General features: G+C 43.3%; 1 protein-coding gene across 2 annotated transcripts in view; it reads left to right on the top strand.

The window, feature by feature from the left end:
• The window catches only part of FRY (FRY microtubule binding protein), a 309,064-nt gene that overhangs the window by 114,145 nt on the left and 182,408 nt on the right, over positions 1–12,511 (top strand). For both annotated transcript variants that reach the window (XM_036251399.1, XM_036251398.1), the window contains exons 11-13: positions 1,314–1,415; positions 10,579–10,682; positions 11,138–11,246. In XM_036251399.1, the coding sequence (XP_036107292.1) occupies positions 1,314–1,415; positions 10,579–10,682; positions 11,138–11,246 (315 nt within the window). The remainder of the gene's footprint in view (positions 1–1,313; positions 1,416–10,578; positions 10,683–11,137; positions 11,247–12,511) is intronic.

Genomic DNA, 12,511 nt, shown 5'->3' with positions numbered 1-12,511 from the left:
TCTAATCACTAGGGTGTACACCTGAAACGAATATAATTTGTATGACAACTGTAATGGAAAAATAAAAACTGATTTAAAATAAATTAAAAAAATTATTGAGATAACAGAAACTTCAACTGAACCTAGAATTACAGTCTAATATCAACTACTTCTGAGTTTATTCAACTATAATTTAAAATCTAGTATTATTTTGCCACCAATTCACATCCCACAATATCTTTATATTTAAATCATATATGTACATATACATGTATATGTATACACATACTTTTATTTTTTATTTTTTTAATCCTCACCCGAGGATATTTTTCCATTTATCATCAGATAGAGTGGGAGGGAAAGAGAAAGAGAGAGAGAGAGGGACACATGACTGATTGCCTCCCGCACGACCCAACCAGGGCCAGGGACGAACCACAACCAAGGTACGTGCCCTTGACCAGACTCGAACCCGTGACTCACTGGTCCGCAGGCTGATGCTCTAACCACAGAGCCAAACTGGCTAGGACAGTATACACATACTTTTAGTGAACTTGTTGGAATAAAAAAAAAAATCTGATTATTTTATACAACAACAAAAATACAAGTTAAAGAATTGTTAGGCCCTAAATCTCACTGTGGCAATTGCTTTTTTGCTAATTCAAGTTAATGTATGAGCCAGTAATATTTTGTTTAAATCTTCACTCGCCTTAATTTGGGGGTAGCCATGAAGGTACACGCTCTCTGGTTTAGCACAGTGGTGGCAGGCTCGGCATGTATGCCTCTTGGGTGGCTCGCCATGGGGTCCCTGACCCCAGCCTGCGGGAGCCGGGCCCGCCTTGCCTGGGCAGGCGCAGGAGCACCCCTGTTTATGCAGTCACAGCACATTCCGTCTGTGGTTAAGTTTGTTTGGTGGAGTTCACCAAAGCAATAACGTTTCTTTTAGGAATTTTCTTTAATTACAGGAAGGTTGCATGCCAAAGAAAATATATACACCTACCTCTAAGGCAGGGACAAACTGGTAGATGGTTATAAGCAAAAAAGCCAGTAACATTTTCAGTTAGCGTGCCTTCCTGCTCTCCTTCTGAGGATCGAGAGTGATCGAAGAAGATGAGTTTGTGTCTAAAATCCGGAAGTGAGGACTAAATCAGTGAATCATGTTTCCCCTCACTGTCCATGAAACTTGCACATTCCCAGGGCGCTGGATTACTCCTCCCACCACCAGCAGAAAGCCCTGTGAAACACCCACCTCTGGCCCCTGGGGAGGTTCTGGAGAGCGTGTGTGACCTGGTTTGTTGGACTATCGTCCTCGGTGACGCTGTCTCCTCTTTCCTCAGGCCTTGTACCCGCTGGTCACCTGTCTGCTGTGTGTCAGCCAGAAGCAGCTGTTCCTGAACAGGTGGCACATCTTCCTCAACAACTGCTTATCCAACCTGAAGGTCAGTGCCGTCGGCTCAGAAAGTCCTTCATGAAACATGCGTGATTCTTAGCCTGGAGTATGTGAGGGATTTGTGATATTTGCAGGGGAATTCTCCCATCCTGTTGGAATAAAGAAAATGAAAAAAATATTAATAAGGGATCTCCTTATCAAATATGGTCAATTTTGGAAGGTGACGTAGGGATAAGAGAAATCACTTCAAATATCTATTCTAGTAAGGATCCCTTTAAAAGCAGAATTAAATGCCCTCTGCTTGTCTGCCTCTGTTGTCACTCTCTAAATGATTTTTAAAACAAGAAGTCACACCTCACTGACAGAAGCGTGCAGATTGATTTCAGAAGCCCACATGGACCTTGATCCTTCTTCTGCCTCCTCCAGTCAAGGAGAAGATTTGGGGGACGAGGTTCCATCCTGTCGCTGTAATGTGTGATTATTCTGAGGTGTGCTCTTCGAGACACATGCCAGCCTGTCAGGCCTGAGCCTTCACGGAGCAGCTGTCTTCAGGGAGGCCGCCCAGGGACCGGGCGACGCGAGAACTGGTCCCTGAAACCGAGGACCCCGCAGTGAAAACCACTGTAATGATTCGCTTTCAGATCGGCCTCGTAACTTGCCAGTGGTAAACCTGTTTTCAGTTATAATGGCCTATTGATAAAGGACAATGAAATGAAAACCATCCCCAATATAAGTGCACGTAGCAGGTATTTGTCTCTGTTGTTTCTAGTTGTGTCCAAAGATGCTGACTTTCTTTTACAAGTTTGCTCTTTGCTCCTTTAGAATTTTTGAGAAATAGACTTAGTTATGAAATCCTGTATGTGCTTATACATGTTGCCTTGTTGTTTTTGTTCTAAGACATTTTAATTTGGTGAAGTGGTTAAGATTAATTATATTATTCTGGCATTTACCATAATCACACAATCATCTGCATTAGAGCTGTGTTAAGCACCAACTATGTACTGGCTCCAAAAGACGATTGTGAAATCCAAAACTAGAATCATTTATTTTCTTCAAATTGGCAGTGAACTATAATAGCAGTAGATATAGAATTAAGCTTTTAAGAATTCTGAGAAACAGTTCTTCAGTGTTATCACTGTGATACAGTGGCCACGCTCAGATATTCAATCAGGGATTTACTCGCCTGTCGTCACACCTTTAACATGCAGTCCGGTGCCATTTTTTTTTGTAATAACTTTTAAGTTATTCAGTAATTGGTTCCAGTTAAACTTTTTTTTTAAATTTTTACATTTTATACAGATAGAAAGTGGTCATTTTGTTCAAAACAACAACAAAAAAGAAATTATTACAAATGTTCACAGTGCATTTTTCTATGCCAAATGTGTTTGAAATTCATTTCAGTTAGAATTAAAGTTATATTTTGCATGACAATTTATTGTTGTGGCCAGAAAGACCAAAATACTTTTGTCCAAAGTTGCTTTTGAAGTATAGCGGCATAATCTTACTTTGGAACTTAATTGCTTCGAAGTTAGAATATTGTTTGGAGCTCTGGTCAAAGCCCACTCAAAAGGCTTAAGAACAGGGTTATAAACAGCCCTAGAGAGGAGTCTCCCTAGGCAAACCCTTCAGTCATTGGGATTTCTAGAAGAGAAAGGCAATACGATCACAAAGAGTCAGTAGTATAGAGAGAACCAGATTCTAGAGTTTAGTTCGATTCCTGGAATACTCACGAAGTGCCCGTTGTGTGTGGTGCTAGTGTCTTATCCTTTAAAATGGACGCAGGATGAAGAATATTTACATTTCCTTTCTCTTGCAATGACGAATATAATATGCCAGTGAGATCCAGATTATAAAAACAAAACCAAAACAGAAAACTCCAAGGTAAGAAAGGTATTTACTCTGTGATTAGTAACAGGAATGGCTGTCGTTATTAGAGATCGGCCGTGAGGTAGCCGGTGGCCGGGGCTTACATACATTGTCATGGATCATCACGACACTGGGACAGCTGCCCTGCGCTGTCCCAATGCTTTCGCGGGTATTATTCACATGTTTCTAAACATTTTGCTCAGATAGCGATACTTCATTGAAGGGTAGACGTTAGTCAGCCTAGTTTCATCGTCCTAGAAATCAAAGTATGGAATTAAAAATGGTTCTCCATTCTTTCATCTCAGGCCCTGCTTGTGCTAGAACTGGAATGATTCATCCAGTCAGTCATTCAGTCTTTGGTTGACAGTTTCTTTCAAGAAGTGTACCGGGTCCTGGGAATGAGTGATGAATAAGAAAGTAACACTCTCTGGTCTCTCAGGCCTTGTAGTTTCACAGGGGAAACAACAGTAAACGTAACCACATACATGAGAAGAAAACGTCAGATGGTGACAACGGCTGTAGAGACAACCAGACAGGTGTTGTGATAGAGTGACGCCCGCAGGAGGGGCAGGAGAGGGAGGCATGCGGAAGGCCTTCTGATTTCCATTAAGAATCTCAAAGTATGGTTGCCATAAATACACTTGATGAAACTTGTCCTCAGCGTGTAACATATATTTGTGTGTAATTATCACAATAAAGTTTAAGGAGTGCTTTTAAAAAAAATTCTTTTTATATAACAATAAGGGTATTAATATCTTTATTTTATAAGTAGAGATATTGAGTAATATATTAAGGTTTCCAGGGCCTGCTGGCATACATTAAAATGTATAGCACCATTTATTTTATTTATTTTTTACCCTCACCTAAGGACATTTTTCCATTTTTTGTTCACAGAGAGAGAGAGAGAGAGAGAGAGAGAGAGAAACATCTACATGAAAGGGACACATTAAGTGGCTGCCACCCACACAACCAACCAGGGCTGGGGACAAACTGCAACTGAGGTACGCCCCCTTAGCAGGAACCGAACCCGGGTCTCTCTGGACTGCAGGCCTATACTCTAACTGCTGAGCCAAACCGGCCAGGGTGGCACCGTTCATTTTAAAGCAACTACTATTCTCTTTGGAAATGCCAATTTTAATTTTTTTTTTTTTTTATCCTCACCCGAGGACATGTTTGCATATATCTTCAGTTAGAGCAGGAGGGAGAGAGAGAGGAGGGAGAGAGAGACATCGAGTGGTTGCCACCTACATGACCCCAACCGGGGTGGGGAACAAACTGCAAGCGAGGTACATGCCCTTAGGAGGAACTGAACCCAGGACTATCCGGTCTGCAGGCCGACGCTCTAACCACGGAGCCAAACTGACCAGGGCGGAAATACCACTTTTAAATGGTACAGTGCTAGTTATTTTAAATATTAATTTTAAGAAGTAGTTATTTTCCTTTGATATTAATCTTATTTCTATAAACTTGAGAAAATCTCTTACCATCTATGTTTCAGATCTGTCAAAGGCACATTTCAAAGTGGAATTTACAAATTCTAGTAGTGCCTATTAACTGAGCCTAAAAGTATTAATCAGATGACAAGCATGTTACTTTCCATGAATGCCTTTTATCCAGCCTCTAAATAGAAAGTAATCTCCATCAGTGGTCAGCACAGTAATTTTAGAACTTACTCTAAACTATAGCACACATGTCATTTGGATAATACAGTCACACGGGAAATGCCAAAAAGCAGAAAGGTGTTGGTTGTGATATGCAAGCGAATGTAACAGTGGCTTTGGTTGAAGTGAAAGAGAAAACACAAGTATGAAAAGAGCGAAAGGCGACTAAAATTGTTTACCAGTCTATGTCGGTAGATCTTCACCTTTGCATGCACGACACTCCAAGGAAGCCGTATCTGTAAGCAGCCCACGCCACTCGGTCCACGTGGTCACCTGATGGACCTTAAGAAACAGTGGTCTGTCCAGTGAGCCCATCAACAGCCAAGTTACTGGTGAACCCCTCTCTCCCTACTTACTACTGTTAGCAGTGAACTGCTTTCTAGGTCAGAAGCAAAGTTTAAATAAAGAAGGTGGACATGGCATTTGGCAGGCTGGACTGTCACGTGACATGGATCAGGCACCAGCCATGAGATGAGATGCAGGGTCTGAGGACATCCACCCTGAAGCCTACTAGTTTCCTGAACAGGTTTATCAATGGAACTTCAGAACCATAAAGATACTGTTGATTAATTAATTAATGGAGATGCAGATTCCAATGAAAGATTAGAAATCAGTGGTTTGAGACATCCTAAAAATGTCTACATCCTGCCCTGGCTGGTTTGGCTCAGCGGTTAGTGTGTCGGCCTGGGGACCAGAGTCCCAGGTTCAGTTCCCGCTAAGGGCATGCACCTCGGTTGTGGTTTGCCCCGGCCCCGGTTGGGGTCATGTGGGTAGCAACCAGTTGATGTGTCTCTCTCACGTCAATGTTTTTCTCTTTCTCTTCCTCCCTATCTCCCTCCCGCTCTGTCTGAAGATAAATGCAAAAATGTCCTCCGGGTAGGATAACAAAATAAATAAAAATGTCTACATCCTGAAAATATGTATCATGCCCCTATTATGTTGCTGCTATTGGAATGGAAAGGCAATGAGGAAGAAGGCCTATTCTCCAGCAGAGAACAATCTAGTAGGTACAGTAGCATACAGGGGTTGGCAAAAGTAGGTTTACTGTTGTAAGACAAATAAATAATACATGAATTAATAAATCAACTTTCTCATACAGCTGTAAACCTACGTTTGCCCATCCCTGGATTTGAGCAGCCTCCAAACAAGTGGAAAAATTAACGCTATGAAGACACTGGAGCCAGATTGCCCAGGTTCCTCTTTGGGCTCTGCCTCTTGTTAGCCCCCCTGTGCCTTGATTTCCTCATCTGGACATGAGAACAATCACAGTATCTGCTTCATAGGTTGTTGTGAGAATTAAAAGGAGTTAATATATGCACAGCAATTGAACGATGCCTGACATCATAAGTACCAAGTATCTATACCTTCTAGTTTCTGTGAAAACAGCACTTATGGAGCAGAAGTCAGTTTCTGCCCCCGCCGTCAGTTATCAGCCTGACGCCTGAGCAGTCATGCGGCCTCGCTCAGTGATGAGGTCCCGCAGTGGATGCCGCTGTAGATGAGGCACTTTGGATGTGAGATGTTCGTGAAATCCCTGTGTCACCCACATCAGCTTCAGCCACACCCTGAGGGTTGCCTTCTGCATGGCTCTAGAGAAAGAAATCTTGCTTATGCATCAAAGTTTGCTTCAGCTACTACTTACAATTTGCTTTTTAAATTCAACATTTATTAATAATGTACTCTATGGCAGTCACTGGGGACCCAAAGGTGAGCCACTCAGAGTCCCTGGAGCTCACAATCTGGTAGGAGACACACAGAGAAAGGGACAGAGCAGGGGCACTGGGCAGTCTTTCTGGAGTGGAGGGTCAGGGGAACGTGACGGGGGGAGGGGCGACACCTCACTGCGCCTTCCAGAGTTGGAATAGCCCAGTGGGCCGGGCAGAGAGGCGCTCCCCCACGCAGGGGGTTGCTTGGTGGGTGTCACAGCACGGCACACCTGGCCCCAGGGAGAGGCAGGCCGGTCATGGAGGAGCCAGGTCACCAAAGGCCCCATGGAATTAGGACATGGTTCAGGAGGTGATTAGAAACCACTTAAGGACTTTAAATGCAGGGAAGCCAACCGTCCTGTGTTGGGTTTAAGGACACCCTTTGACAGTGCCAAGAGTAGAAAGCAGGCCAGGAAACCTCATGGGGGCAGTCGCAGCATCGATGGTGTGGTCTCAAAATGCTGGAACACCAGTCACAGTACAGGATCCACAGGTAAAACAGAGGGAGAACTTAAGGCCACCGCTTTGCTCGTCAGTCCTGGTGGGAGCAGAACTAGACGTGTTCTTAAGAGTGAAAGAGCATTAGTCACCAGAAGACGCACCAGAGAGATAACTGGCCGGGAGGGGCAGACAAGAAGGATGAAAGAAGTTGAGGTTAAACAGAAGGCAGTAATATGTCATTTAAACAAGAGATGTCAGTTAAGCTCTTCAGTGGAACTTATATGATATTTTCCCTACCCCATCACAATTCACAATATGAGATAAGGCAAAGGAGATAATTTTGAATGGTATACAATGCAAATATAAAATACTTTTATATTAACAGAGGAAAATTCACAACAGAGGAGACGTTTCCACTAGAATGGAAGCCCCCGGGAATCAGGGACTCCACCTTCTGGTTTGCCGCTGGGCCGTGGGGCCTCGTACATAATAACAGTTACCGTGGACGGGAACAGTGCTCAATACCCTATGTGCATTAACTCATTTAATTCTCTTAATACTCCAGTGAGGCAGGTAGGAATCTCATCTACATTTCACGGGAAATCAGGCCCAGAGAGGTTAGGAGCTTCCCCGAGGTTGGCCACACTGCTGGTAACTTGCAGAGCAGGGAAGGGTTACAGGCAGGCGGTGTGTGTCTAGAGTTGCTCTTAACCACCAGGTGAGCACATCATACATGCTGGCTGATCTGCACTGATTGGAGGAAGGATAATTCGAATATATATAATTATTATTATTTTAATTTAACCCTCACCCGAAGATATATTTCCATTGATTTTCAGATAGAGTGGGAGGGAGGGAGAGAGAGAGAGAGAGAGAAAGAAAAAAAGAGAGAGAGAGACAGACATCGATGTGAGAAAGACACATCGATTGCTTGCCTTCTGCACAACCCCAACCAGGGCCGGGGATTGAACTGCAACCAAGGTACATGCCCTTGACCAGAATCAAACCTGCGACTCTTTGGTCTGTGGGCTGATGCTCTAACTGCTGAGCCAAACTAGCCAGGGCTAACTGATGGCATATTTTTAATGCAACTTCACTAGTTTGGTAGTTTGTTTATATCACCAAAACACTTGACAAATTAGAAAGAATACCATACCTGTTTTAATTACAGGCAAAAAAATAAAAAATAAAAAAGTCATTCTTTATGTATAAAGCATACATCTAATAAGTTTTTTTCCCCTGAAGCTAGAGAAGTGGTTTATTTGGAAGAATAAACATACATAAATATCTGGGGAAAGCCTAGAAATAAAATTAAAAAGAGAAGAAAGCAGTGGATGGCAGAAGGTAGGCCATAGCAGATAGAACACATGATAAAGCCTTAGAAATTAAAATGGTGTGGTATTACCACATGAATAGACAGGCTAATAAAACAAAAAAGAATTCAGAAACAGACCAACAGGCAGGTAGAAACAGAATTTTAGAATAATGATCACACTAAATAGTTATTTTAAGACTCCAGATAGAACTCTCTTTTCTAATTCTAAAAAACTACTCCCTACAAGCTTTTCCAATCTTTATGTGACTCATCTTTATTCAATAAATACAGTGATACCTCGGTTCTCGAACATAATTCGTTCCAGGAGGACGGTCGAGAACCGAATTGTTCGAGAACCGAAGCAATGAAACCCAATAGGAAAGCGTGACTCCACAAAGCGTGACTCTCTCTCTGCACTCACACTGATGACGCAAGCAAGGCGCGCTGGGCCGAATGAACGCCATTCGGCTCAACTCGGCTCATCTCGGAAGTTCGAGTTCCAAATATTTGTTCGGATTCCGAGACAAAAGTTTCTCGAATCTCCATTTGGTTGAAAACCGAGGCGTTCGAGAACTGAGGTATCACTGTTAGTTTAAAGATAAATTTCATCCTAATTTTTAAATAATTATGAATTGTACAAAAATCAGTGCCCAAATTATCTGCCCCAGGAATAAAAAAGCTAAAAGAGTTATGACAAGATAAATGGAGGAATAAGGGAATCAAATAATAGAAAAGCAAACGACTTATAAGAAAGCTGAGTGATATTTAAAGACTGCCGAGCAAACGTTATCGATCCCTGCGGAATGGCAGGAATTCTAATAGTTGCCAGGGGTCATAAATAATGCCCCCTTTTGTCCAGGTGTCTAAACAAGACCGTAGACTTGAAGGACTCTACTAGAGCTTTGCTTGTCAGGGGACAGTCAGGAGGGAACAGGTTTAATGGGATGGGTTTCAGGACACTGGGGAAGACCAGAAAAGCCTGCACATGGGAGGGGGTGTTCAAGTAAATGATGAAGGAGTTGGGTTAACCAGACGGAAAGGAAAGATGCAGGGGTAGGGGTGGGGAGCAGCCCCTGACCTGACGTGGATGAGCAAGGCCTCGCCAAGGCTCAGGGGGGTTGGGAGAGGAACAGGATGGGAGGCAGGGAAGGATGGTTAGAGCCACGTGTGGCTGATCAGCCCCGCCATGTCAAGAAATGTTAATGTGATACCACAGGCCCTGGGGAATCCACCCAACACCAGTTGTGGTTTTCAAACCGAGAGGAATGGAATCAGATAGGAGAGCACTGAGGGGCTCGGGCTCCTCCTCCGCCGACGTGTCATTGCCTGGAAGCTGGCAGCTGGGCCACAGCTGGTCTCCTTGCCTTGTTTCTGTTCCCACACAGCAGACAGGCCTTCACAGGGTCTCCTCCAGCCGCGTGGCTTCCTGGCAGCGTCATGAGAGCTCTGTCCCTTGTTCGGCGTGGCACGTGGGAAGACACCTGCCTTCCTCTTGAGCCTCACCGACCACTGCCCCCTCCCGTGTCCCAGGCACTGGCATACCAACTATTGCCAGGTTCCAAAACGTGGCCCCTCTTCCGCCAGCAACTAGCTTCCATGTGCTGTTGCCTTTGCCTAAAGCACTCTCCCTTCCCATCCTGTTTTTCCGCCATTCCAAGTTTCTCCTCTAGCTCCTGTCCCCAGCAGCTTTTCAACTGTCTTCGTTGATTGTTTACTATGTGTCTCTCATCCCCTGTAGTTTGTGAGCACCTTAGGAAAAGGATTATTTTTATCTACCTCCCAGGTTCTAGCACAGGGCCTTACTGCACATTAGTCTCAACACATGTTTGAGGGTAATTAGTTGCAGGGAGGGCATTTGAGGAATCAAAGCAATAACAGTGTTGACAAGGGCGTACAACAATAGAAAGAACTGATTGGTTCTCCTCTTGGTGCTAGTGGGTGTGAGCTCCCCGGGACCAGAGGAAGAAGGAAATCTCAAGTTTTCACTCAGCGAAGGAGAGAGAGTTATGCCTTCCCCCAGAACTACTCTGCCACACCCTCTGGGCTATTTGGATCCCTCCTCATGGATGATTTACCCAATGGGCACCAGGAGGCAGGGACCCCATAAGTCCCCGATGATGTGGTGTCTCGTGTAGGGACTCTTCATTTCTAGGCTTTCAGAAAAGAATAATCTTCCTGTGTCTCCATTTACTCTGCAATCTTATATCTTGGTTTCTGTTGTAGAATAAAGACCCCAAGATGGCTCGAGTTGCACTGGAATCTCTGTACAGATTACTTTGGGTTTACATGATTCGAATTAAATGTGAAAGCAACACAGCTACTCAGAGGTAAGGAGCTGGCCTGGGTTAATGGTAACCACACCACTGAGCGCATGGCAGCCACGTCCCTTAGCCGGTGAGAGGGTGTTCTGTTGTATTACTGCCTACGCTGCCCCAGTTGGAAGCCGTTCAAAGGTGGTGGTTCCCACCGATCTAAGTCCTTGGTTTACGGGCTCAGCAGCTGCGAGAGTTCCGGCCCCGCCTGAGGGGTAGGTTCCATGTCCAGGGCTGCGTTCGTCACCTTGACGAAGGAAACAGCTACAGTTTCCAACTGCCCTTAGTTTTTCCAGAAACACTTTAAATGGAGTAATTATGCTAATGGAAAGGTATGAAGTGGTTTGTTTTCTTTTTCTGAATTCTGTCTGCTACAGAGATAAGCTGGAACATCTGCCATTTCCCCTTGAAGACCTGGAGTTCAGCCAATCTTGCTTGTTTTCTCTTTTTTTTTTGTCCTTATCTTTCAGCCGTCTTATAACCATCATCACAACACTTTTCCCCAAAGGGTCCCGTGGTGTGGTGCCCAGGGATATGCCTCTGAACATCTTTGTGAAAATCATTCAGTTCATTGCCCAGGTAATGCACACGCCTCTGCTGGGAGCCCCCCACTGCCCACCAGTAGCCAGTCTCCTCCTTGGGATGTATAACAGGTGTCCGAAATATCTCAGTGTGTGGGCTTCTCAAAATGCGTTCGTAAGTGTTTTCACACAGAGTTCATGATTTCTGCTTCAAAACAAATTGTGACATGGGTATGTAGAGTGTTTTCAGCACATGACAAATGAACCGAGAGACAATTTAAATGACTCATCTAAGTTCATAGACCCTTAATAACGGGTTCTCTTAACCCATAGTCCCTGGCTTCCCCCCAATTCTCTGCTCCAGATTCTGCAATCAAGGAGGAAACAAAGAGTCTGATGTGTGGAGGCAACCAAAAGATCATTCAGTGACACCTGAGGAGGGAAGAATAACGCTGTAACTTCCATTCTGTGAAAAAGGGAATATTAGCATTTATCAGGCCCTTACTCTTTGCTGAGAACAGTTCTAAGCACTTTATGTGTATTAATTTACTTAAAAACTGGGTCCGGTAATATTAAACATAGTTTTAGTGTTTAGTTTACTATTTAGACCTAAGACTTTTACTTTTTAATTCACTTTATGAATAAATGGTTCTACCCCAACTTTGTGATTTACAAAGGAACTCGAGAAGACGATTTTTCCAGTTCAGTCTGTGCCTCGAGCCAGCTCTATACCCTTGAGCAAGTCAGAGAACATCTTTTGTTTTTTCAGTTTCTTTATCTGTAAAATGTGGGTAAAAATGATTTCCTGGTATACCTAGAATGTTGAGTGGATAAAGGGAAATAATAGGTATAAAAATACTGTTGAAACACATTTGACATTGATATAAAGACATAGGCTCAATTGTTACTATTTAATATATCTCTCTGTGTGGTTGGCCTCTAATATGTGTACTTAGGGAAAGGACATTACTTGCTTGGCAGGTAGATGAATCAGTGTAACCTTTCTACATGTAGTTATCATATGGCTGAGCATGTGCTTAATTACTCATTTAATAAGTTTCATAAAAGTAACCTGTCATATTTTCATAACCACTGTCTCAAATTATTAGAATCTGGCTTCAATCTTCTCATTTAAGTAAACTTGATGTGTCTCATTTGTTGATTATTCATTTCACTTATAGAATTATCTGTTGTAATAAGATCCAAAGGATTTGAAATGTTAGTGAATAAAAGAAAATTTTGCAGTAGCTTTAAAAAATACATATTAAACTGAGTTTCAAGAAGGAATCAGCATTTCTAGAACAAGCAGGAAGAGTTGGGGCT

Source organism: Molossus molossus, unplaced genomic scaffold (genome assembly GCF_014108415.1).
Source record: "Molossus molossus isolate mMolMol1 unplaced genomic scaffold, mMolMol1.p scaffold_m16_p_10, whole genome shotgun sequence".
NCBI lineage: Eukaryota > Metazoa > Chordata > Mammalia > Chiroptera > Molossidae > Molossus > Molossus molossus.
Note: the sequence above shows the minus strand (reverse complement) of the source record. Positions and strands in the feature narration are given on the sequence as shown.